This window comes from Chiroxiphia lanceolata, chromosome 14, assembly GCF_009829145.1.
Source record: "Chiroxiphia lanceolata isolate bChiLan1 chromosome 14, bChiLan1.pri, whole genome shotgun sequence".
In the NCBI taxonomy this organism is placed as follows: Eukaryota; Metazoa; Chordata; class Aves; order Passeriformes; family Pipridae; genus Chiroxiphia; species Chiroxiphia lanceolata.
Genome location: NC_045650.1, coordinates 9,004,306 through 9,030,881, shown reverse-complemented (window position 1 = coordinate 9,030,881; position 26,576 = coordinate 9,004,306). Strand labels below are relative to the sequence as shown.

General features: G+C 46.3%; 1 protein-coding gene across 2 annotated transcripts; it reads left to right on the top strand.

Annotated features, from left to right (window-relative positions):
• The first annotated feature begins 1,497 nt into the window (after window positions 1-1,497).
• Window positions 1,498-16,447, top strand: VGLL1 (vestigial like family member 1). 2 transcript variants are annotated; one of them, XM_032701979.1, is made up of 8 exons: window positions 1,498-1,767; window positions 4,326-4,389; window positions 4,970-5,199; window positions 5,778-6,194; window positions 8,256-8,315; window positions 9,002-9,764; window positions 14,752-14,884; window positions 15,362-16,447. In XM_032701979.1, exons 3-6 carry the CDS (start codon window positions 4,989-4,991, stop codon window positions 9,040-9,042), a joined length of 729 nt encoding a protein of 242 aa, XP_032557870.1. In that variant the 5' UTR covers window positions 1,498-1,767; window positions 4,326-4,389; window positions 4,970-4,988; the 3' UTR covers window positions 9,043-9,764; window positions 14,752-14,884; window positions 15,362-16,447. The 2 variants fall into 2 exon arrangements, with proteins under 2 accessions (XP_032557870.1, XP_032557869.1); XM_032701978.1 differs by lacking the exons at window positions 14,752-14,884; window positions 15,362-16,447 and having other exon boundaries at window positions 5,775-6,194; window positions 9,002-9,998.
• The last annotated feature ends 10,129 nt before the right edge of the window (window positions 16,448-26,576 follow it).

Genomic DNA, 26,576 nt, shown 5'->3' with positions numbered 1-26,576 from the left:
TTTAAAAGCAATGGTAATTGAATAATATCTAGACTTGTGACAGCATCTGAGAATCCCTTGGTTTATCTTCAATTTGTTTCTTAAAGGGGTTGTGTTTTATACTACCTTTTTAATAAACAAACTGGTGAACAGAACAAGTCTTTGCTGATTCGTTCTGAGATAATGTATTTGTCTTTTTTCCCCTCGGTAGAAGATACAGTAGCCTTTGGTGCACAGGGACTTTTATAAAATACATGTGTTAACAAGCCAGAGCTTTCCAGCCAGATCCAGTAGAAACCTTGCTGGAACTTAAGTGGGATATGGTATCTGTTCTCCATTTGTGGGGTTTGTCTTCTTCCTGGCTTGGTGTGTTAATGGACCTGCACAGATATACAAGAAGCAGAAGGGATGACTGCAGACACCATAGTTATATAAATGAGATCATGGGGTTTTTTTGATTCTCAAAAATAAAGATTTTTTTTTTTCAATTTTGTTTTCTTCAAAGCTTTGACACTTCACTTAAAAAGCACTGGAAATCAGTTGCTCAATTCCTGTACTGAAGAACAGGGATTATAATCCCATTTTACCCAGTAGTTCCTTGTAGGAGCTTTAAACTGATTCCATTTTAACAACCGGCCGAGTGCTTTAACTGCCAACCTGAGAGGGAATTTTTGAATGAGGTCTTGAAAAGCTTTAGCAGAAGAAATCTCTGCTGTATGAGCTAGTTTAGAAAAGGGGATCAAAGAAGGAGTGATGGAGATGTTGAGGGCTCTTGCCTTGCTGATGGACTGGAATCCAGTGTGTCTCACAATGAAAATGTGTTTATGCAAAGAGTGTGTCAATAAAAGACTAAGCACCATCACAGGAATCTCAGCCTGGTAGTTAAGTTGGTCTGGGAGATGGCAGGGGGCGGATTCATACATACGTATTTAGGCAGAGGGAACTGAATTGTGCTCTCCTGCTTTCTGGATGAGTAAACAAACTCCTAAGCTGCTCTATAAAACACATAATGTCACCAGTTTGGTGACTCTAATTCCCAAGGTGTTTTTTCCAGCTGAGACTGGCAAGTTTGACCCTGTTTCAGCATTTCTGGAATGACTGCAATTGGGTAATTTTGGTAAACTTGCTATTAAAAAAACCCCAAATTCTATTTCCTGCTATAGCCCTTGGAGAACAAGAATATTTTTATTTTCTGAAGCTTTCTGCAGTCATTTAAACAGATCCAATGAAGAAGAGAGAGAAAATCAGTTATCAAGTTTTTCTGGATTGGAGGCAGGTCCTCCTTTCCTTCTTGTAGATGTTGCCCACATAATACTGAATATGTCCTAGCCTGGCATAGGAAAAACCTTTATCATCCTGGCCAAGTTTGGGTGTCTGCCATAACTTCATCATCCTACTCTAAACTCTTCCAAAGTCCACAGTCTTCTTTATTGTGTACACATTGTCATTTAAAAGAAAAAAAAAAAAAGAAAACAAACCAACAAACCCAAACCTACTTACAATCTTATTTTCCTCATTCCTGAAACCTCCTAACCTGGTTGACTTGTTGGAGTGCATTTCATGCATTCTTAGCAGATAGGCTGAAGGAAACGCCTTGTTCACGCGCAGCTGGAGGCTAAAAAGTGTGTGAGGAGTTCATGAACGTGGCTTGTCTCCTGCTGCAGTCGCTGCAGAGCACACAGAGCCTGCCGGGCCCCGGGAAGGATCCCAAACCTGCTGGACACACCATGACCATCCCGCACCCCAAACATCTCCCTGGTGTGACACCGCTCCTGACAGTGAGTTAAGGTAGGAGAACTCAGGGATAATTCCAACCCCCGTTCACTGACTTTCTCAAATGTTCCCTTATTTTTTCCCTTATCTCTGGATGAAAGAGAATGCCTGCTTGTTAAGCTGTTGCTTAATACTTGGGAAGTGGAAATTTTTTTAATTTGTTTTTAAAACTGGTTTGAGCTACATGAAAGCAAGAACAGAAAGAGTTCCCTGTCTGATGCTTCAGCGATGGGCAATCAATACTGCGAGCAAGGGTAGGAATGTGAGAGACGTTCTAAAGTATTGTCACTTGTGATGAGCCATCAACAACCATTTCTCTTAAGCCTGTGTTGAGGACACCTCCTTGTCCACCTTAAGGACAAGTAACTTGGACAATTACTTGCACTATTCTACCGTAATTAATCCATTCTGAGAGCAGTGTGAGGTGAGCTGAGTTTGCTTCATCCTGAGCTCCACTTCTACTCCACTTTGACAACAGTTTGTGGCAGACACAGGTTGGAAGGATTTCTGCCTTCTTTTGAAGACTTCCTGCTGGAAGATGGAAGAATAGGAAGTTCAGGTAATGAAGACAGCACCACGAATTTAGATCCTGCCTCCTGGGACATTAGATTCTTCATGTGCATATGATCACTGAGGGACTGAGATGTAACCTAGGTTATATCCAGCCTTCCTATGGCTACTTGTTGGAAAGAACAAGAGGTTTTCAAAGGAAATGATAAAACAAAAAAGAGACAGATGACCTTTCCTCTTTAAAATATATTATTTTCGCACAAGCTGCTGCACAGCAATAAACGGTGCTAAAGGAGCTCAGAATTAATGTCAGGAGCCAGTTAACCCATGTTAATGAAAGTGGAACAAAGACTGAGTGAGGAACAGGAAAAGTGAACCTCTGGGCCAGAGCTAATGCTCTCTAAATTGTATGTTGATGTGTAGTGTCGGAGCAGTGTAGGAAGAGCTGGTTTGCTGCTTGCTGTTGGGATGGCCTGATGTCCTTTCTCAGGCCATGTGATCACTGATGTCTTTGCCAAGCTTTCGCTGCTTTGGTTGGAATTTTCAATGGCAAGTGCTGGCCTCCAGCTGAGCAACCAGAAGGTTCCTTCACCCAAACAGAGGGTTGCTTTCTAAAACAAGATTGGGAAAAAAATAGTGCCTCTTCCTGTGCCTTGAAGGTCTTCCAGTTGTTTGGCTGCATTGTGCTAGTTCCTGCTCCCCTCATGGGCCTTGGGAAGGTGCCTATACATTAGGAAGAAGGTTTTTTGGTGTAAGTTGTCCATGTCTGGGAAAGTTGGGTCAGTTTTAAAATTGTGAAAGATTATCTTCTGAATCAGATGACTGTTAAAGTATGCCCTTGCATTTCCTGGCTGGTGACCAACCTGAACGTGTCCTGTTCCCATCCCTGTGTTTAGGTGGATGTGAGGCTGGAGCTGGGGCAAAGCAATGGAAATCCCAAGATAAGGACTGAGGAACTCTGGAGTTTGAACACGGGTTGGCATTGATGGCAGGGGATTAGGGCTGGCTGAGCAAGGGACTGTGAAGCAGGGAGAACTGAACAGAGCACAAGGGGGAGGGAGATGGAGGTAACAAGCAAAACTAGACATAGAAGCAAGTGATAAACATGGACAAGAAGTTTGTAGTTGAAGGATTAAAATGGTGATAGATTATGGTTTGATAACCTTAATTCTCATATTTCTTGATGCCTGCATACTTGGCTTTGCAGCCTGAACAGTATTTTCTTGTGTAAGAAATTCTGAGAAACCACCTGAAGGCAGCATTCACAGGCTCTTCAGGGTGTTCTTTGAGACACAGATGAGTGCAATGTTTATTGGGAAGCTTCTGGGGATTGGGGGGTTTATGACTAGGAAAGAAATCAGATAAATGCTAGGAATAGGTTAAGCAACGCTGCACATTGCAGGGTTAGCTGGATGGAAATATAAATCAAATGATTCATTAGGTTTTGCGTGGTACAACTGGCTATTGGCCAAAGGTTTGCCTGGTCTCTGAAAAATAACAGGCTTCTTTTTGCTACCAAGGTAAATTGATTATGCTATGCAGTGTCATGAGCTGACAATGAGTCTGGAAAATTGAATAGAAGCAGCAGGCACTTCTCATTGCATTTGTAGCCTGAGTGTTGCTAAATATGATTCTGATTAAGGCAGGACGTGTGAACCGTGGTTGGGAACTTGTTCCCCTGCGGCCAGAAACTGCACAAATGCATGAAAATGATGCTTCTCCAGGGCAAGCAGTGACATTCCTTGTCCTACTCTTACCATATCTGGCAGCAGATATTTTTTAAGGAGAACAAAAAGGACTCTTTTATAGTCTTCTGTTGACTTCCTGCAAACTATTTTAGTGTAGTTCCTGCCTTAAATCTGTAACTTTGGGTTGGCCCACAGTGTGTGTTTCAGCAGTCTTGCTACCAAAGGTTTAACTAACTGGCAGACCCATCATGTTCTGAGGTAAATTGTTTCAAACAAAAAAGATTATTTGTTTGGCTTTGGGTTTGTTTGTTTTTTACTTGAATTTGTCATGATTTGAATTTCTAATGATTTAATCTGAGTGTCTTTTTCTAACAGGTGAAGCAACGAGTTACTCTCAGAAGTCTTTTTGTTGTGGAGGTCCGTGCTGACAGTGATCAAGGTACTTCAAACTTTACCTTATCTAAAATTATTATTTTCAGCTCTAATGAGTGGTGGAGGTTTGGTTTTTTTGTTCTTCTTGTTTTGGTTTGGTTTGGGTTTTTTTCACTGTGTCAGTATGTTTTTTGAGCCATACAAAAACCAGAAATGGACAAAGCATTTTGATATGTTCACTCTGAACTTCATTCAGTGATAGTGCCACCTCTGAATTACTTTTTAAGTGCTTCAGTTATTCCAGCACTGCTCTGTCCTGAGGGCACATTTGCACAGCAGTAGGTCCTAAGGCCAAGGGTTAGGGTGAGAAATGACAGCTGGTAGATAGATGTGCCCATTTTGCCCAAGTATTCCAAGTTAAAAGTATATAATAAGGAAATCAGTAAAGAAAAGGTGCATGGAAAAAGCAGAAACCCAGATAGAGAATCTAATCCTACTAGCACAGTTCTTCTGGCCCTACCATTTTCAGGAGGAAGATGGGCTCACCACTGACTGGCCACTTTAAGCTGAATATTATCGCTTTGACCTGTCTGGGTTTGTTTGGTTTGGTTTTTGTTTTCTGTTTTGTTTTGTTTTTTTTTTTTCAGGAGCGATTGGTTTGTAAAAATGGAAGAAACAAGGAAGCTCTCTCCAAAGCCATGTAAAAGCAAAGAAGCTGTGAAAACAGAGTGGGGATCTCAGAGCGTTGTGTTTACCTATTTCCAAGGGGATATTAACAGCGTGGTAGATGAACATTTTTCCAGAGCTCTCAGCAATGCCAAGAACCCACAAGACCTGAGCACAAAGCACAAGGGTGACAATGTTGTCCTGAAGAATGGTGAGCCGCTTTCCATGGTGTTGGATGGGGGTGACTGTCTTTCACTAAGGAATTTAAGATCTAGTGAGCTTAAATTTGGAACTGTGTACAAACAGAAAGAATGAAAATCATACTTGTAAAGTCCTGGGTTATGTAGCAGGGACCTCCTGGCTAAATCCCTGTGCTTGCTGGGGTGATTCCCAAATTCTCCATGGGCCTGTTGGCAGGACTAGGTCATCATTTTCCAGCCAAGTGTGGCCATCACTGTCAGATGCATTAAATGCATTATGACTTAAGTCGTTGTCTTTGCAAAAATGTATTTGTTTAAGCATACAGTTGTTAAAAAACCTGCCTATGCCAGTGATCTGTAAGAAAACACGTGTAATACTTATTTGGAAGTATTGGTGGTGGTGGTTTAGTCTGCTTTTAATATTAATTTAGGGTTGTTTTTTAAGATAAGCAACACTAAAGTGAATATATCTTTCCGTAAAAATGAATATGCAATCTGGTGGCCTTCCCTTAGAAGTCCGTTGGAATTTGCCTTAGGAAAAAGTAAGAACTGATGAGACTTCGGATACTTTCTTTCTCTTTTTAAGTAGATGGCATGTCTCCCCATCAGTGGAATTTCTCATCACATTGCTACAAACCATACCCGTCATCTTCCGCCACAAGCATGTCAAATTCCGGCCTGAATTTTTCTGCTGCCGGTATGGGAGGCCAGTACCAGCCGTCAGCTCTGCGCAGTCACCCAGCTCAACCCGCAGATCTGTGGCCCTTCCCTTCCATCGGGTCTCCCGGTGTCACCAGTTCCGTGTATCATCCTGCCCTGCCCAACCTGCACGTGGTGGATGAACCCATCTCTGACAGGAAATACGGTTCTCTCCTCGGCCTCCTGCAGCAGGAAAGGTGCCTGACATCCATGCAAGAATGTACCGTGAAGCAACACTCGAGTTCTGCTTGTATGACTGGACCTGCCAGGTTACAAAATATGAGTCAAAGTTCAGCTCCTGGGGGAGGTAAGAAAATACTTACTATCACTTTATTCTTTGATGGCATCTTATGTAAAGAGTCAAAAAAATACAGTCTGTTCCTAAGCTTCTCAAACTTCAATAGGTAAACATGATGTGAGCTGTGGTACTTGGGATTGATTAGCTGCATAGTATGGTTTAATCAAACAATGTGCATTGCCTACTTGCACAGTATTTTACCTTCTGGCTTACACTGGGGAGATATTTTAAACAAATATAAACGTTATTCACAGTGCTATCAGGATCTCTGCCCCATAGGTAGCAGTTATGATGTGTAACAGATGCTCCCTTACTGGGACCAGAAAGGGGTGGTCAGGAAAGATCCCTGGACAGCCTCACTGTGCAGGGTGGTAATGATGTTCTGAATACAGGATGGGAAGCTGCAGCCCTAACCAGCATGGTCGGGGTTTTTCTGCCTCCCAGTCTCTGTCTGTAGCTGGAATGATGAGGGTACAGGGGCTGGAGGGCCAGCCTTGCCTTGTCTCCTGGCTGACTGCTGCCTGCCATGAAGCACTGCTGCCCTGCCTGTCAGAGGCTGCGTTTGCTCCCTGCAGATATCCCAGAGCTAATGCAATTCCCACAGAAGTGATGATTGCTGGTTATTTATTATCAACAACTAGTAGGAATACCAATACTAGATACCACCAGCACACAGCAGAAAGATGGTGGATGACTGAAATCTGTTTCCCAGGAGCTTAGGTCCCCCCAGCAGCTAGATCTGCTGGATAAAATTGCTCCCTTGTGAGTAATTTCAGCCTTTGAGAAGCTGTCTGGGATCAAGCTTCCTGGCTGGAGCCCTGGTGCCCTGTGCCTGCATTGCTGTTCCTGGGTGTTCCCCAGTCAGGCAGCTCAACACTGGTCTCCAAGAAAAAGGGTTGTGAAATTGTTTAGGGAGTCTGCTGGAAAAATACAGCATGTCCTACTTGGTGCTTCTAGATAAAAAGGACCAGGCATGTGAAGGAGCAATCCTGAGGCTTAGGTTTTGAAAAATAACCAGCTGTGAAATACCTACTGGTTACCCAGTTTCGAAACTGCACCAGCAGTAATTTGGCAGAATATGAGCTAAAGACTACCTGCAGGTACAAACAGGAGTTTATCCACAGTTTCTCTTTTGAGGATACACCAAAGCTGTGTTGTTATGAGGACCCCAGCTGTAGGTGTTTTGTTAACTCATTCCTGCTCCAGTGTCTGATGCCTGTCTATGTCTGTGCATGGAAAAGGGAGAGTGCTCTGTCTTCACTTGGAATGCAAACTTTCTGCTCATGTTACATAGATTGAGCTGAGGCTTTACGTATGTGTTGCACAGGTACTCATTCTAGTCTTTTTGCCTGATAAATGACAGTCTAATTACTTTAAAGACATTGCCTGTACTTCTAGGATTTAATTTAAGAACAAGGTTAGGTGCCCTCTTCCCCCAAGTGGGCAATGTGAGCCTATCAAGGCTTGGGAACCTCAAGAAATGACTCCTCCAGAAAAGAAGATATTTTGTGAAAGTAGTCTTTGGGGTCAAAACAGGGAAGCACTGTTAACAGAAGTAGACATTTTTCCCCAAAATTTCAAAAAGAAAACGAGTGGGGAAAAACTGAAAAGGAAATTAAACAGCTCAGTATTCCCCAGCCATTGCCTTTTCTTTCAGGATGTTTACAGGGCCTTTCTGAATATTCAGGGAGCCTCTTAACACCACATGTGTAACACCACACATGTACTTATCAAACAAGAAGGATTGATAAGAAATGGCTGGTCCATGTTCACAGGGAGTCTTTGGCAAATCCCTCGGATTTGTGCATTTAGTCTGGCTGTGGGAGTCCCTGTCTCCTGCCTCTATCTGTTAAATATACTTCTTGTGCTGTGTCATGTTTCAGAACAGCTGATATTTATATTTATGGAAGCGTATGTTGCTGTGCCAGACAGTACAGAGCTCCCCAGCACCTGTGCTATAGGCTGGGCTGCAAAAGCACAAGGTTTCTTTAGGAATTACTGTCTACTTTTAGCTCTGTGTTGAATCTCTCCTCATCCCTGGTATTTTTTATGATTTTTTTTTTTTTTAAGAGAGGAAAGGAAGCTCTTACCAAGACTCAGAAAATCCCAGCGTAAGCCATGCCACTGCAGGTGAGTAATGAAAGCAGCAGGTTTGGAACAAATCAGTGCTCACCTATGAAGGACATTCTTAAATATTCTGCTTATACATGCAGAAATAAAGATGTTTCCTTATTTGCTTCCAGGCTGTATTTCAAAAGCTTGTTTTTCCCCAGATAGACACATCACCTCCCATAACCACATTAACAAAGAAGAATAAAAAATTATGTTATATTAAAATGAGATACATGATTTTTTTAACCCCACGTACTTTAGTTTTTATACCATCAGGCTACCATTTCGTGATGCCTGTTTTTCACTGGTTGTCCAAGTTTCAGATCCTAGAAAGATGGAATACCCCTTGATTTGTACCTCAAGCACCTGGCTTCAGGCTGAGGTCCCTGTTGGACCCCTGTGCTGGCACTGCTGCAGTTTGCACCAACAAACCCACCACACTGCTAGGAGAGCTGGGCTAAGAAATTACTCCCAAAGCCTTCAGGCTTCCATATTTTTATTAGTCTCTTGAGAAGACTGGGTCATACCCTGGTGTTGGTTCCTTTATGTGCAATGTTTTGGGGATACTTAGGATGGGTCATTCTGGTTATTCTAGTAAGGGCTCTTTTGCACCAGATCCAAAGGTGCAATTTTGTTTGCACAACACCTTAGGAGATTGCATGGAATGTGCTGTTTGACTCTACTGATGCTGCTGTGTCTTTCAGGTATTCAGATTCATGACAGAAGACAAGATTTGTACTTTTAGCAAATGGATGTTTCTACTTTATTCTGAAAGAGAAAGTTCTTTCTGTGAACTTTTATTATTTGCAACTGTGAATCAAGAAGAAATGAATTGCAGCTATCCTGTGCTTTTTCTCTCAGCTGGAAGAATACATGTACTATTTACTATTTGGGGAATGAAAAAATCATCTTTTTCTATACAGTAAATAATTTCTAATAGCTGTGGTATTAAACCTGACGGTATGTTTGTTGTGGAGAAATATTGTCTACTTAAGGCTTTTCATGTTGCCCTCTTGAAAGGACTCTTAGCATTTTTTAATCTTTCTGTGTTTATTCATTTGCCCTCTCTTGATAAGAAGCACAATTATTATCAATGCAGTTGATAACTGGTAAGTGCAGGGTTGCAGTTTGCATAAATTCGATGCTGCAGCTTCTTAGCTTGACTCGATACCTCCAGATTGTTTAAAATAGTCTTAGGTCCTGGGCAAGAGACTTCAAGACAACCACGGGTCAGCAAAGCACATAATCATGTTTATGTTTTGAAAGCACAGCAATTTGTAACCCTACTTGCAATTCCCATGGATATTCTTTGGAAACTATATAATATGCTTATGTCTGAAGGCTCTGGTTTGCCCTCTCAATGTTGTATAACCAACCTCTAGAAAGTAGTGAATTCACACTGGCTCTGAGAGGCAACCTGGATCCTCATTGGGTGCAATTAAAATACCACTGAGCAAAAAGCTGGAGGTAGGAATGCTCTATTTTCCCAGCCTCTCTGCAGCTGTAAAAGGTTCTTTTTCTAAATAAACTCAGTGGAGTTGAATTTTGAATTACCGAGCATGAAGGACTGGGCCAGCTGAAGAAACAGGAGTCAAACCCTTTGTGGTGGCTGCATCCCCCAGACCTCAGAGCAGCTGAACAGAGAGTCTTGATGCTCCTCTGTGCAGCACAAGTGGCAGATTGAACTGTGCATCAAGACTGAAACACACATTCAGATCCCCCCTTGCTTCACCACTCATCCTTGGCAAATACATTTGCAGAAGCTACTGTGAGTAAAACCTCCTGTCTCTAGGTTTGTGTGTGTGATCCCTGCAGTCAGAGATATTGCTTAGCCTTTATTGTAAATCCTAAGGATAAAAAAGATTTGGGTTTGTTTTTCTCCTTTTCCATTAGCTATATATTAATTTAATATAAAGGAGAATGATTAACTTTTTCAGACATCTCTTTGCAGTTGCTCAAGGAAATTTGACCTTTGAGATCCTGGAGCTTGTGAGTTTGTAGGACAAAGCCTGAGCTGGTATAAGTGGTTGTGACTGTTATATCACATGTCTCTGCTGCCACTTCTCCAGTTATAACACCTTGTGTAATTTTATAAATAATTTTAGTTCAGCAACTTTAGGTGTTTATGGAAGTGACTTGAAAAGAAAAATTTTTTAAAATCCCATCTTGTATCTTGCAAGTTTGCTGTAGCAGATACATGCTCTAGACCAATCTGAGATCACATGCAAGAGGAACAGTTTTAACTAAACTAATAAAAGATAGAGCAACATCCTGTCTCCCTAGAGATGAGCACTGAAAAAAAATTACTGGGTTTTAATATTTCCACAAAATTATCTTTCTTCTGTTTTCATTTTTTGAATAGCTCTCCAAGTAGTTTTCTTTTTGTTATCCCAAATCACTTCCCAGATTTTTAAGGTTACATGGTAATATAATCAATCTGACTTCCTCTATGGGCTGAAGCCAAGATTTCCAAGCTGTACTTTATACGTCTGCCTTACTGACATGTGCTATGATTCCATTTGCTTCAAAATAGTGAAATATTATTTTCTTCTCCCTCTGCCATCCCTTCTAAATGAAAATGCTCAAATAATTTCTCTCTGAGGTCTTAGAAGACATATAACAGTGTATTTAAATACTCGTAGTGCTTCATCGAACAGTTTGGCCCTGTGCATGTCACAGCTGGGAAATACTCAAGGTGACTTATTAATCCTGTGTTTCTGGTGTATCAACCAAGTGGGGTTGAACAGTGTGGGGAAAAAAACCCACATTGTTTTAAAATGCATGTCCCTTATTGCACACACACGAGGCATCACTGCTTCTGCCTTGACAGGGTGACGCTGTGAGCCATTGCTGCAAGGTTTGGCAGTACTGGGTCCTCACTGTCCAGCTGTCTGGCAGACCTGGAAAAAGGGAACAAATGTCCAAGAAGCCCAAGGGTGCCTGGGCCCCTTGTCAGTGCAGGCTCCACACTGGGCATATGTGTGCTTGCTCTCTGTCCTGGCTGCTAGAAGAATGATGACAGGGTGGAGGGCTGGGGGACAGAGGCTCTGCTGCTCCTGTGTTTTGTCTCACACCACCACAGCAATGTGCACCAGAGCGTGCTGGGGTTTGATGGCATCTCTCTGTTCTTCTGCAATAAACACAGTTTTAACCCATCAGCACAACTTGCTTTCCATGACTTAGTATGAATAGAGGTTTGAACATTTCACAGCAGTTCCCCACATTAGGTAGGCTTTTATTTTTATGTGTATCTAATATATATATATTAAAAAACTCTAGATACACACGTGGTCCTCTAGAATATTTTTGTCCAGAGTGAAGTGTTTCTTGCTTTTCAGCTGAGGCTGGTGCTGTGTTCCCAGTGCTGTCATGCTCCAGTGACCGTGCCTTCATTCCCATTCCGTCCGCGCGCTCTTTTGCTGGGAAGGACTTGGCAGCCAGCTCGCTGTGTTCAGCAGCTGCCATCTGGTACTTCCCACGGTTAGTTTTGATCCCTCCTCTGAATGCAGCAGTCGTGGTGGTGATGGGAGAAGGGATGTGGGATGTATCCATTTCAACAGCTCCCGACTCCCCGAGTGCCAGCGCACCTCTGCAGAGACCGCCCAGAAGGACAGGCGGGGGCCGGGTGTTACATCCCTGGAAGTGTTCCAAAGGCATGAGGAGGTGGCTCTTGGGGATGCAGTTTAAGTGGTGAATGTGGTGATGCTGGGTTAATGGTTGGACTTGATGATCTTGGAGGTATTTTCAATCTTAACGATTCCACGATTTTGTAGTAATTTACTGACTTCCTGATTTTTAGTAGTTTATTGATTTAGTAATTTACTGTGAGAAACCACTATTTGCCTTCCTTTGGGCATCCTCTAGTCCAGGAATGACTTGTTTGCACAGATGGCTTTTCTTCTGTCTTTTTCTGATGGGCAGGTGAGATGCAAACTACATGCTCTGTGGACTCTGGTCAGAGACTGATGCAGAGAAATACTCAAGCATTGGACATGCCTGCCCTGTGAGGAGTCTGGGCCCTTTTTTAATCAGCAGGAAGTGGTGTGCATTTTTTCACCATGTGTGTCCCAGGACACAGACACTTTGCAGGTGTCTTGCTCTGCCTCCTCACGAGGGCTGGCCCTGCTCCAGCTCCCCCTCTGATGGTCAGATAAACCCTGTGGGTGGCTGGGAGCAGCGAGCTGGTTTAGCTACTCCACCCCACTTTAGTCACTCATTGCTAGTGTTAAAAATAGTCCCAGACTGCAATGACAAACGAGATATTCTTTTGCTATGAAAAAAATACCTAAAGGTTATATAAATAAATAAATAAGACAGGAAGGATCATCCCTTTCAGAGAAGGGAACGCAAGCTGTTGTTGCTTTCCTTTTTGTTCAGGTGTCAATTAATTTGTCCCACCCCAGGTGAGCAAGGGACACCTCATGTACCCACGTGGCATGTAGCCTTTGGTAAACACTCACTCATCACTGGAATTTTTTACCATCTTGTGGTTTTTAATCCTCTTTCCTGGCAGGCTCTGCCAAGCAAGACAGTCCTGCTCCTGAGTAGAAGTGTTGTTGCACCACTTTGTTCTGTGATGTTTTCCTGTACTGTCTGGTTTAATACATTGCATGTTTTGGATTCAAGGCTCTGTTCCACTTAGCTGCTGATCCACTGAGAGCTTGGTATTCCCCTTAGTTGTCATATATCATTATTCTTGGAGGATTTCAGCAGAAAACGGGTGCAAACTGGTGGGTTTGGTGCCTTGTTTGCTGGGAGAGGGATGCTCCCTTGTTTCAGGGACATCCCAGGCTGTGTCAGAGGGCTGCGTGTCACTGCACTGACAATATCGCTGCACAAACAACACTATGGTTGCATCACACAGATCACAATTTCTTTGCTGAGGGGATGTAAAGGTGGCTGAGGGGTGGACAATCAGCAGCTGGGCTGTGACACAGGGCCAAGGGCTCTCCGGGACAGCTCAGAGGATGTTTTCATGGCTGGAGCCATAACGGAGCTGGCTGAGCCAAGCTGGCTGTGGCCGCCTCAGATGTGGTGTTCCCCAAAACAGGGTCCAGCAGGAGACTCTGAGTTCTCTACGAGCCACCATGAACGTGACTGAGCCCAGTGCCCCTGCTGCTGGTTCACCCTCCCCCCCCCAGCCTGGTTTCTAGGTGGGGGTTAAGTTGGGGGCTGCAAACCCCTCAGAAAGGTGGCTGCTTTGCCGACCTTCATCCTCACCTCTGTACCCTCATCTGCCCCATTGCCCCAGCCTGGGATTTGCAGACTCTGGATTTGTGTCTGAGTGGGGAAATTTGTGTTTTTCCCACTTCTCTTTCTCCACATGGCTAATTCTGGATACAGTACAGGGTTATAAAAATATTATCAGGCAGCATTTCATTCTGAAATACAACAGTATTGCATCTCCTGCTTAAGATCCTTCCACCTGAGACAGGGATAAAACAACAGCTCTTTCCCACACAGCACAATTAAAACAAAAAGTTTCTATGCTCAGAAATATAAAGCACTTGATTAGCTCCCAATACTGTGTTTTACCAGAGAGAGGTGTCACTTCAGGTGAATCCCTCTACCAAACAGAAACAAATGGAGTGGATGGCAGGAAACTGAATGTACCAAACACTCAAAGGGCATCTCTGGTAACTGAGCACAGCCTAAAATAATCCTGTACCAGCTGCCTATTGAACAATGTCTACCTGTGCCTGGACAGCAGGGGGAAAGCACCCCTGCACACACAGGCTTCATCTGTTACCCTGTGTTTGTAGGCTTAGAGATGTGGCCAAGCGATAACCCTTTGATTTAGCCTTGCAGAAGATCAACCCTTTCTTAGTCTTTAAAGATTAGTTCCTGTGGAGGCCTTGAATGTCTGATTATCTCGAAGTTCTGTGGACCCCATCCAGCTACTGCAGCAACCCCCGAGTCTGACTGCATCTGGTTGTGGCTCTGGAAACCAAGACCTCCAGTTCTGTGCAGGTTGTAGAGCAGTGTGGACTAATGCAGAACAGCCAGGCTCTCTGCAGGGCAGGGAGGAACAATATTGCTTCTTGTAAACTGCCCAAATGTTGTTGAGCCTCAACTGTGTGCTGGATAAATGATATTTAGAGCAGTCACCGTGTGCAGCTCACCAGCACAAGGAACACTGTGTGCAGTCTGGGTACTGCACTCAAGCCACTTCAGGGGAAAACACAAGGGCTAATTAAAAATTATGGGCAATTAGGAAAGTCCTCCAGCTGGACTTTTTGATGCATAAAGTTGTTTGTTTGTGTTTTTTAAGGTAGACTAAGTAGAGCCTAAGGAAAGTTTCCTGGCTTTAGCCAAGCTGTCACATAACCAAGACATTTGAGACGTGTGATACTATCACAGTTCCACCTATCCCACATTATTTGTTGGTGCTGGATTTGTGCCATGTTTTAAGAAAAGATTAGAATCAAAATACTCTTTTTTTCCCCTTCCCAAGGCTGCACCAATGACTGCTGACTGTAAGTGTGCAAAGACCAGCCAGACATTATCCTGCTTTGCTAGAAAAACAGCACCAAGGACTGCACCACGTGCTGGGTGCACAGGACCTGAGGTCTCTGCATAGCACGAAGGTGAGTGATTTACTCTGAGTTAAAGGGCAGGGGCAGGAGGGGCTGGGGATGTTTCCACTCTGCTCCATACAGGATCTAATCACCCTCTTGCTGACCTCTTCATTTGCCAACAGAGCATGAACTGATTGCCCAACACTTGCCCTGGGCAAGTTGGACTGTTTTTCTGTGTTTATCCATATATGTAGGATCAGGATCATGGTTGCACCATTTGTCCTTCTTCTTGCAAAAAAAAAATATTACTGAGAATTCCATTTATTTGATGGATTTAAGGCATAAAATCCATATGCATCACCTACAAGGTGGTGTCTTGTACAGAGCTGGTCAGTGGGGCTCCTCTGCCCCCCAAGCCAGGGCTGAGCTGCTGACAGTGCATGACTAACTCCTGCCTGGGCAGGGCTGGAGGATGAGCTGGGTCTGATGAGGAGGCTTCTAGGTCTGTTGTTCAAAACACGCTGTTGTGGACCTCATGTTTTGTAGGAACACCCATGGGATGGCGCAGTGATGGGGAAGATCAGGAGGCAAAGCCACAGACATGGGCAGACAGCGAGTCCAGGGATGCAGCACGCACTGTCGTCCCTCAAGGCATCCCTGAGCAGAATCCTCCCGGCACAGGCACAAAAGGTGACTCCTCTGCCTGCGTAGAAACCCATTGTCTGCCCATAGGCTGTGTAGTGATATCCCAAAAAGTAGGTGCTTTTGTTTGTTGGGTCTTTTTCCCCTTGCTTGACAGGAAAGCAGCCTGAAAATACTGTTGAGAAATGACAGTCTGTGAAGCAGCTCTGGAATCATCCTGCAGGGTGCTGGTGCTGTCCAGGCTGCAGCAGGCTGGCAGCCTGCTCTGATTCCAGGCAGATTTCCCACACTGACAGGCTGTAGGGCACAAAACAACCTTGTAACAGTGACTAATGAGAACTCCTGCCTGTCTCCATGCAGAAACTCTTGGGAAGGGAGGAGTTTCAGGGAAATAAGAACCTTCTCTATTGCCCCTCCTTGCCTGGGAAAAATGCTTTCTGTGGCTTTGCAAACTGAGGAGTGCAGGAACCCAGAGCCAGGTTTATTCCCCTGTGCACATCCACTCGCCTCGTCTCTCATACAGACAGCTGCAGCATGCACAGAAATTTGCTTTAATGCCGACTGAAAACCCGAGGATTTCCTGACCCAATTCTGGCTTTTATGCTTATGAAGACAGGCACAAGCTTCCTCACATGCAGCAGAGCATCAGGAGCTGAAGCTGTGGCAGTCCCGCCCGTGCCTCTGACTTTGTTTATGTCAATAAGAGCAGGAATGTTGCACATCTCTATAGGCACAATCAAAGGAAAAAATTAGTGTCTCTAGTCTCTCTGGCTCAGTTTGAGCAGTTCTGGGATTGTGTTCTGAATCTTTTTTAGCAATCTTGAAAGGAGGGAGAGAAATCTGTAATTAAATCAATACATATGTAAACGAGCATCTGCCACAGAACCAGTTTTACTTCTTTGTGTTAAACATGTATTTCTGTTGACTCGTTATTTGTGACATATTCTTTGTTTATAAGGGTATCATTAAACTGGATTTTGGCTTGATTTAAGCAATTAAATGAGTCAAATCATTCTACGCATTTGCAGGATTTTTTTAAGCTGTTATGTTGGCTCTTGATGTGTGTTTGGAGGCTGCCTGGCGGCCGACAGCTGCTTTGATGATTTATGATTATTCAGAAGTAGTTTTAGGTAAATCGTTCAGGTAGTAAACAACCAGTATTCAGGTTTTCACTGACCAAATGTGGTTGGATGTGAAACTACGAGCCCTTCTCTCAAGCCTGCACTTAGATCTGGGTTTTTTTCTGGGCTTTTCTAAGAGCCCTTCTGAAGCAATGGCTTCAGTCACTTCAGTCTAACTCCTTGGTGGCTCTAAAATCAAGTATTTCTATTTCAGCCATCTAGTATACAGGAAAAATTCTGGGAAGTCCTTATGGTATGAAAGAAGATATTGTTATTGCCCATGTAGGAAACTTCTTACATTTCCTGAATGCTCAGTGCTGCCATGTAAATGAATATCCATGGATAACAATGACCCGTTATTCTTTGTTTCTTTTCAGGGCCTGGTTCAGAGCTTGGACCTCTCTAAATCTCTCTTCAAAAAATTAAACATATTCCTAGCTGATCTCTTTGGAAAAATAACAGTAGTGGTGATTGTGCTGTCTGTCATCACTCATTCTACAGTGACCTTGCAGGGCGTGCTGGGTTTGTGTGCTGGAGTTGGGTATTGCCGGTGGGTGGCAGGGTCAGAGGATGAGCGTCTCCTCCTCCTGAGAATACTTGTTTCTTCCTAAATTAGGAAGTCTAGCTGTGTCAGTGTGGCTCAGTCAGGATGGACACTTGATCTCACCTGTGTGTTTTCTGCAGCAGGTTATCATGTGCACAGTCAGTCCCCAGTGTCATTGGATCATGCAAATATGCTGCACCTCTCATCCCTTTGCAGGGTATTTCTCTTTATGTCCTGCCTCGTGTTACTTCCACCACTGCGATGGAAGGAGAATGGGAACAGTCAAAACAGCAAATCCAAACCTCTGGCTGTTCCTGCACATTCCAGCACTTGGCAATTCTCAGTGCTGTCAGCGGCACTTTGTGTGCCTGAGGGTGTGCAATGTGTTTGCACAGATGCCGCTGTGTTTGCCTCTGGTTTGTGGGTGCACTCATCGTGCTGCTGGTGCTTGTGAGAGATACATGGTGCAGCTCCCTGGTGACAGATACCATGTCATGATGCTGGTACAGTAATTCCAGGAGGCTCCATCAGGACAAGGCTCATCTGCTGTGGAGATGCCCAGAATGAAAAGATGCTCAGTGATCCCAAAGATTTTGATGTTTGTCACACTCTGCTGCTGCTGCTGCAGTCTTTGAACAGTACATTTGCTGTATAAACAGCAAAAGACCCAAGAATAAGAAATGTATCGAGGCAAGGAATAAAAATACTACCCTTTTTCCTGTTTATAAAAAAAGAAGACATTTGGAAAAGCCACCTGCAATGCCCAGTGGAAGAGGGTGAATGCAAAGCTCATGTCTGCTCCAGTTCTTTGCATGTGCCTTAGTCCTCAAAATGTGACAGTAACAGAATGCTAGGAAACCAGATCCTCTTCCAAAGGGCCTGGCTCCAACAGCTACCACTGCTTCCTGGGGAGCCACACTGTGTCCCAGAGCTGCTGTCAAACAGTGCCATCTGGGAAGCAAACTTCCCACTGGGTTTAGCTTGAAGAACTGCCACATAACTGCATTGCATCAGTAAAGCTGGTGAATTCCCACTGCTAAGGAAACAGAAACTGGAGAGCAGCTCAGTGAGCATCAGACAAGATGGAACAAGGGAAAACAAGTGTTTCTGTCACAATGTGTGACCAAACTGTGGTGCTGCCAGCTGAGGGATGCTGTGGTGGAAGCACAGGTCTCTCCTAAACGCAGCCCTTTAGATGCGGGAATTTGCAAACAAACTTTGATGGGCACAAGGTAGATCCTTAATTTCCTTGGTTATCAGCTACTATTGGGGATGGGCACTGGATCTTTGATCTTAAAGTAGGATGGTTTTTATGCCTTGAGACTCCTGAGCTCCAGCTGGGCTGGGCTGGAATCATAATCCAGACCTTGGCCTGTGTGATGGTGTGTGCTGAGCATCACGCAACCTCATCCTGCATCCTCTAACACTGTGTGTGCAGACCAAAACCACTGGGCAATGTGCTACCAATCCAAGTGAGACCTTCTGCCACCACCATACCCTGCAGGGACACAGCAATTCAGGACTCACATCTGCTGAGTGCTTCCTTGGCTGCAATTTTGTCCCAGAGCTGCTGAGTGCTGGGGTTTGGTGTTCACCAAGGCTGTACACTGGGCTGATGTACGAAACGCTCAAGGGCTCCTCATTAGTTTTGTATGTTCATATCCCCAGGACAGCTATGTAATTTCAAGAGCATTTTATTTCCCATGCAGAGCTCTGGCCTTTTTCCTACCTGAGGCATAATTTTATGAATGACTCACTGGCACTTCACCACCCAGCAGAAGCCACCACGCAGCAAAGTGTTGTAGTGGTGGCTGTTAGGGAAAAAATTTCCTCCTTCTGGGATGGAGGAGAAAGTTGACCCATCCTGTGAATATGTTATCCACAGGCTGTGAGGAGGACATGGGAGCAGAAGTTTCAAATGCCCTGCGATCCTCCAGGGAATGTTGCTGCTCCTGTGCTGTGCAGGGAGGGGAAGGCACGGCCCCACCGTGCAAAGGGATTGTAAATTGTGCTTCTTCCCGAGTCTGGAGAGGGTTTTGGTAAATCTGCTTAGAGGAAGGGATGATTACCCACTCTCTCCTCTGCTGGATGCCATGTGTGATAGTGCTTTTGGCCATGACCAAAGAGAGCCTGGAGAACCCAGTCTGGATTTTGGCAGGGACAGTGCTTGGCAGCTCAGAAATGAGCTAAAAGGACATAGTTTGTCTAAGAGATGCCCACCCATTGTCTGCTGTTAATCAGATCTGTCCTTTCCATATGGTTCTTTCTAGGCATGATGAACCTCAAACTCCATCGTCCTGGGAGATACCTGTCCATCCTTGCCATGCAGGGGGGAAAACTTGCTTTGCATCTTCCCCCTTTGATCTCAGATATGTGAAAGATGGTGATATGAGAGCTCTGGGTTTGTACCAAAACACTTCCAGGATTATTTGAAGACCGGGGCTCAATCATATGCTTCTACCCTCTAGGACAAGCTTAGTGGGTTTTCTGACTATTGGTGACCAAGAGGTCATTTCTACCACCAAGCTCTTCTGAGGCTGTTTTCAACAGCAGCCAGTGCCCGGAAAATGAACCTGGTAAACATTAGAAGGAGATTGTGTAATTGCCTGGTTTTGTGGTTTGTGATAGTTTTGCATGGGTGGGCTCTGTGGTGTGAACCTACTTTCAGTTCTATTGATCTCCTTGCCCTGCAAAGCTAAAAAAAACTCATCTGAGCTCTCTTTTCAAAGAGCCTGAAGACCACCCCAGAGGCTGCACACTCTGCTATTATGAAGGGAATCGGGGGAAATTTTCCTTCCTTCACCAAATCCAGGCTGTCACTTAGAGACTGTCTCTGCATCATGTGTCACTGCCATGGAGCTTCACAGGCTAGGGGCTGGTTAATAGGGACAGGAGATGGATGCCTGTGGCAGCACTGACACTCACCATTTCACTGTGTAATTATTATCTATAGTGATTCAGCTCAGTTCTTTAAGAATTAGGGTTAATTTCTGGGTCAGGGAGTCAGGAGGGGCAGTGATGTTCCTCAGGAGCTGCATTGCCTGGTGGGAGGTGAATGGGGCTGTTGGAGGGCTGGAACTTTGTGATGGGTTGAACTTGACTGCCAGATGCCCACCCAGCTGTTCTCTCAACAAAACAGGGGAAGAAGGTAAGATGAAAAAGCTCTGAGATAAGGGATCACTCAGCAATTACCATCATGTCCAAAAGAGACTTGGGGGAAAAAAAAAAGGTTTTGCTAATCCTGCAGCCTCACCTTGAGAGACAATTCACTCTGAAAAAGTTATATTGCTCTGCAGATTAGAGCTGGCATAGTGATTTTTTTTTCTATATCCACTCAATCTGTTTTGGGTATCTCTAGATCTTCACCCTTCCCAGCAACAGAGATGCCTCATTTCACCAGTGATGAGATTGAGACCAGCTGACTTTCTAAGGTACCACAAGCAATCAGACACAGGCAGCAAGAGAAAGCGAGTGTCCTGCCTTCCAGATCTCTCCATCTATATGCCCAGGTGGCAAAGGCCCACATGATCCACATCCTGACTAGCTCATGGCCTGTAATGGGGTGTAAGGAGGCTGATGCTGAGGGAACACACTGGAACGTGCTCTGGGTTTGCTTTCTCTTCTCTTAAACCACTGAGCCCAGTTTCTGTAACTGTTTCCCCAACTGACTGTCATGGGGATGACAACACTCACTGTTTCTGTGGGTAGCTTTTCTTGTGGCTCAGCAAAATGGTCATAGTTTCTTGACTGTTGTGTGTTCATCTTCCACACCCTGAATACTGGGGGGAAATGGTCCTTTTTTTCTGTCCTTAGAGTTAGTGTCAGTAGGGTGTTTTCCCTGAACAGGTTGTTTGGGGTTTCCCTTTCACTGTGTTTTGCAGCAAGTGGCCATTCCAGCGTGCAAGCCTCTCTGACTGCATCACATCCCTGTAATACTTCCCTCCAGGTGCACAGGGGGGTTTTAGGCCAAAGATTTTCCACTTTAAAGTGAAAGTTGCTTTTCTGCTAAAAGGGAATTACAACCTCTGGCATTTGGTCACTCATTCAAGTGAGTGAGGAGAAATGTGTCCAGCAGACCGGGCGTATGAGGAACTGCTCTGGAAAGAGAAAGTGTGCCCTGAACAGCATCTGTGTGTCCCCAGGCCAGCTCTCATCAGCCTAAGTAATGGTGTGATGGGTTCCAATGGGATGTGGAGATGGGCTGGATGGTACTCTGGATGAGCCTGGGCACCAGCAAGGAAGCTGAAATCCCATGCTCTGCAATCTGATGTGCTAATGTGTCCCTCGGTCCTGTAATTCGCACTCACCCATGAGGCACATAGCTCTGTGTCTGGTTTATTATACATGAGATATGTTTGGATGAATCTTCTCCATGAGAAACTTGTTCCTCTGGTGTGACTGGATCCTGGGGGAGCTGCATCTGGAAAATCATCTTAATTTTTGTTTTTCAGCTCCATCATCCCTTAAAACTGAGTGCTTGAACAAGCCATGTTTTCTGTAGCTCTACAGCATTTTCTCCACACCTTATGGGAAACCTCTGGGAAGGATGAAGCAGCTGACACACTCAGTGTGCTTCCCAGGGGCTTCCAGCCCATCACAGCCTGAGCATGGTGGGAGAGGGGCCAGGGCTGGGTGTGGGGCTCCCAGCAGGGCAGCGACTCTGCTGGAGCTGCCTGCGTGCATCCCTGGCCCCTGTGGTAAATGTGAGATGAGCTGACGTCTCTCAGCCTCTGTAAACAGGCTGCAAGCTCCGAGAAGCACCGTGTGTCTGCTGGTAAGAGTGACTTGTACCCAGAAACTGCAGCAGATTCACTCCCAGCATCAGCAGGAACAGGAACCAGGGCTGCTGCATCTTCTGATGTCACGTTCCTGGAAGGATGGGACATGTCCTGCTTCTGTGTCGGGCTGCGATTCACCCAGGCTGGAGCAACTTCTTGGAAATGCCACTCCTCCAGGCTAAAAGGGGCAGAGGGGAATGCTGAACCAGCATATTCAATGCCATGCCATCACCAGGTACTAAGAATGGACATCTCTATCGACCTCATGCTCATCTTTAAGCTTGCACACCCTTTACAGACAGGACAATTAGTACAGACAGCTCAGAGGGTGTTTGCAGACCTGCATCTCTTTGGGCAGTGACCAAAAAACGTTCAAAGTGGGGCTGTGTTGGTAAAAAGAAAATATCTCCCTTGGGAAAATAAAGTATTGGTAGGACAGCTCATTTACACAATTACCATGGCTTTAATTTTCTCATTGTTTTGAAAGAGAAACATCTTAAAGGCCTTATGTCACTCCTTCTGGTCACACTATCCAACTGCAGCACTGCCATGGGGAGTCTCCATCCTCCATCTGGTGAATACCTGGAGTGCTACAGATGCTGACCCCAGGCCCGGAGACACGAGCTTGACATTTGCCATCCTGATGCCACCATTTTCCTCTGCAGAAGCCCCCCGAGCTGCTTTGGTGTGGAGGTGAGATTTTGGGGCTGAGGCTGTGGTGCTTTCTCAGCAGTTTGGTGCCTTGGCCCAGTGGCCACTCCAGCCTTGGAGCTCCTGCACCCCCATGCTCTGGGACACTGCTGTGGAGAAAATCAAAAGAGAAAATGAATTTCTGGTGTTTCAATACTCCCACTTATCACACACAGCTGCCTCTGCACTGCTTAGGCATGAACTTAGGCACGAACTAAGACTGGGATGCCAGTGATGTCCCTGTCCTTATGGCTGGGAGTCTTTCCAGATCTCTGCAGCCAAAACTTTGCTTTGCAGTGCTGGAAAGAGGGACCTGCCCCAGTGGCCAGGATTTAGTCCGGGAAGTACCTTCCCACACTGGCAGGATGGTTTCCACAGCACCAGGGAGATTGTTCTATTTCCACTTCTGAATGTCTTGTTTCCTTTTTATTTCACTAATTATGCAACACTGAGCTGATAGTGCTGCTCAGGTTTCTGTGCTCAGCCCACAGACAGGAGTTCCTACAAAAGGGGTGACATCCCTTCCTGCCTGGGGGTTGTCTCTGCCCCAGTGGCCATCAGCAAAAACCGCTGAGCGAGGTCAGAGCTCAGCCCAGACCCAGGCTTTGCACCCCCTCTGGTCACAGTGTAGGGGCTGCCAGGCTGGCTTGGAGCTGTCACCTGCTCTTCCCCACTGCTACATGCTGAGCCAGACCTGGGCTCTGCACCAGCCCTGCTCCCATGGGCTGTGGGGAAAGCAGTGGTGGACCTTGACAAGAAACTTGCCAGCCATGAGGTGCTGCTTCCTTGAAAAGGAAACCTGCCTCTAAGATCTGCTCAGATGGAGAAGTTCCCAAAACATCAGTGCTTCATGGAAGCCAGACTTACTTTCTTCTTTAAGCTGGTCTTGTCTGTGGCCTGAGCACTGATAACGTTGTTATGTCAAGAGCAGCTTTTGTAGCTCTACTTTGCTCTTCTCCCCACAAAGCCCTTTGCTCTGCAGCCTGAGCTGTGCCCACGTCTGGGGCACAGGACAGGTGAGGCAGGACATGTGCTTGGCTGCAGGGCTCCTCTGGCATCGCCTGTGTCATCATGTCCCAGCATGGAGACCCTTCATTTTTAACAACTTTCCAGGTGTCTGTGTGAGGCAGGGATGGAAGGATGGACAGGGCAGAGAGAGGAGACCGAGAAGTCAGTAGATGGCAGAGTTGGTTTAGCGTTTGCTCTCCTGTGCCTCCCACAGGTTCACAGGGAATTTATGATGGATTTGTTATCAAGATGACACCCCAAAGCTGGGTCTATTGTAGCGTGGCCTAGGAGCAAGCTGGGGCTGGGGTTGGGGCAAGCATTCCCACCACTGCACTGCAGCAGCAGAAGGGCTGGCAACATGCAGGGAGATACCAACATGCCCTGCTCAGAGCATCATGGCAAGGAGAAGGGGCTGTGGGATAGCACTGCAGTGTCTGTCACACGCCATGGAAGGCGATGCTGATCTGTCTTTGCATCGCTTCCCAAGAGATTCAAGATTGGTTTTGCTGCCTCTGACTGTGTGTGCACTGCCTTGGCTGGGCTCCCAGAGTAAGCATGGCTGCATGTGAATTTCCACCTGAGGATTTCCTCCCCAAAGCCCTCAGGTCAGAGCAGTGTTCCCTGTCTGCCCTTTGCCCCTTTGGCTGCTCACCCTGGCTGGCTCATCTCCTGCCACTGACAGCAGTGTCACTCTCTCTTGCTCGCCTTGGGACTGTGTGTGACCCCAGTGGGATCCTAGTGATCATGAGGGATGAGCACAGCCTCCCAGGGGATTCAGAGATCAGTGGGGAGAGGGGAGAAATGACAGCAAAGGTTGAAAGGGTATGACTGAAGAGCCACAGAGGTGATTCTCGTAGTGGTGAAGAAAGCCCTGTGATGGGAGTCTTATGGAGCAAGAGGTGCAAAAGGTTTTGGAAAAGATGAGTAATTTGCATTAATATTGCCTTGGCAGGGGGATTGTGGTGTAATGAAGAAGAGAAATGGGGAAGATTGAATTAGTGGCTGCCAAATCTGCCTTGGGAGATTGCCCATCTCTTGATAATTTCCAATCAGGATCCAGATGATTTACTGCAGGATGTGTCAGTGCCCACTGGGATAACCAGGCATAGCCAGCCTGGGGCTCAGCCAGTGCAAGGGCTCACTGCAAACCTCCAGCTACAGAAGGAGGGAAAGGAGGGAAAGGCTGAGCAGGACAGCAGCTGATCCAGGTTGTGTCTCACCCACCTCCCACGACAGAACCCACACAAAGTCCTTGGCACCCCATCCATCCCAGTGCTACACGTGGACTTTGGCCAAGAGCTGTGAAACCCTCCATAGGGCACAATGCCTTGATCCGTGGGCACTGTCCCACCCTGTGATGGGAGCCGAGGGCTGGGTGGCTCTGCTGTGGCAAGGTTGGGTTTGTCCTCGTGGAGCTCAGCGAGTGCTTGGAGCCAGCTGCAGATGCGGCTGCCAGGGACTCAGCTCCGTGTGGGGAGGAATGTCAGCATCCCCCGTCTCCTCCCAAGCCTTTTGTTTTATTTGTGTGTCCCACACGGATGTGGAAGACGTGGTCCTGTCTGTCTTTTGATCCTGACGGGGCAGGCGAGGAGGAAGGGGCGATGCAAAGTCGATGCTGGGACCCTCCCCACCCACCCATCGCACCGCGCCGTGGGAGGCGGCCGCGGGCATCGGCAGCCCTGCAGCCTCCCGCGGGTTTTGCTTTTCCCCCACTCGTACCCTCTCCTTTCGCAGCATGAAAGGGTAGAGCCTCGCCGGGGCGTTTCTCTGAGGCTTTGATGAGCGCAGCCCCCGCACCCCGTGCCGGGGAGAGCAGCTCTCGGCTGTTGGCCGAGTGCGGGGGGACGCTCGGGATGCTCTGCTCCCTTCCGCCGTGACTCAGGCAGCAGGAGCTTGTTTGGCAGGGCCGGGGCCGTGGGGGCCTCCGCACCGGGCTCTATTTTTAGGGAGTCGGGAGAAGTAGGTGCAGCCTTCACAGCAAGAAGTTTCTAGTGCCATTTGTGGTTTTGCAGCTCCGGTAAGGCTCAGCATCAGCAGTTTGGAGGCCGGGTGCTCTCTGTGGCTCAGCACAGCAAGGCTGGCAGTGCCACCCTGATGTGGCACGAAAGGCACGTGCCCTTTGAGGCCCTCCATCCTCTGTGGGGTCACTGGGGCTTGTGTTTTTGCTGTTCCCTGCTCCTCACGGGGTGTGCCCGTGGGTCATACAGAAGGCAGGAAGGTGAGGGGGCAAGGAGGGAAGTGGGCACAGATGACAATGACCCTCAGAGCAGGGAGGCTCAGAGGGACAGCAGCACCCCAGTGCCATCCCCTGTCGCTCTCCATTGCTCTTTGCTGCTCTAGAGGGTGGCAGAGAAGGGGCAGTCGACTGGAGGGGCAAATGTCCCCTCGTATCTGTGAGAAAAATGCAGTGGAGATGGCACTGTACACCCTGATCTGATCTACCTGCCGGGACCACCTGCATTCATGTCTGCCGGAATTTTGAACTTCTGGTGACCTCCACATGGGTGTCTCTATGGCTGAGGGCCGTGGCAATGGGGCTGCAGCCTGCCCTTGCCACCTTAGTGGCTAAACCACCATCTTCTGCTCTGTTCTTCCACAGAAAGACGTGACTGTCACAAGTGTTGACATCTTCGTCTCTACCTGAGGCTGCTTCCTGCTGCTCTGGTCTCCAAGAACTTTCTTTAATTCATACCAAGGTAGAACATTAACGGAAACTGCAGCGCAACTTTTCCTTCTCCGGATGCTGGTGATGTTTTCTGTGGTGTTCTGGCTATGGCTGTCCCCCCTTCCTCTCTGATAACAGGGTGATGAAAGCTCAGAGGATACAGGAGAGTGAAAAGTCTAAAGAAGTGACAAAGCAAATGGTGGAAAAGCTCATATTTCCCTTTTGCCCATGGCTCTGTGCTGAAGGGACTTAATTTAGGTTTCTCTCATAGATTCCCTTCTGCATCCCTCCCACGGCATCGCAGGCAAACTCC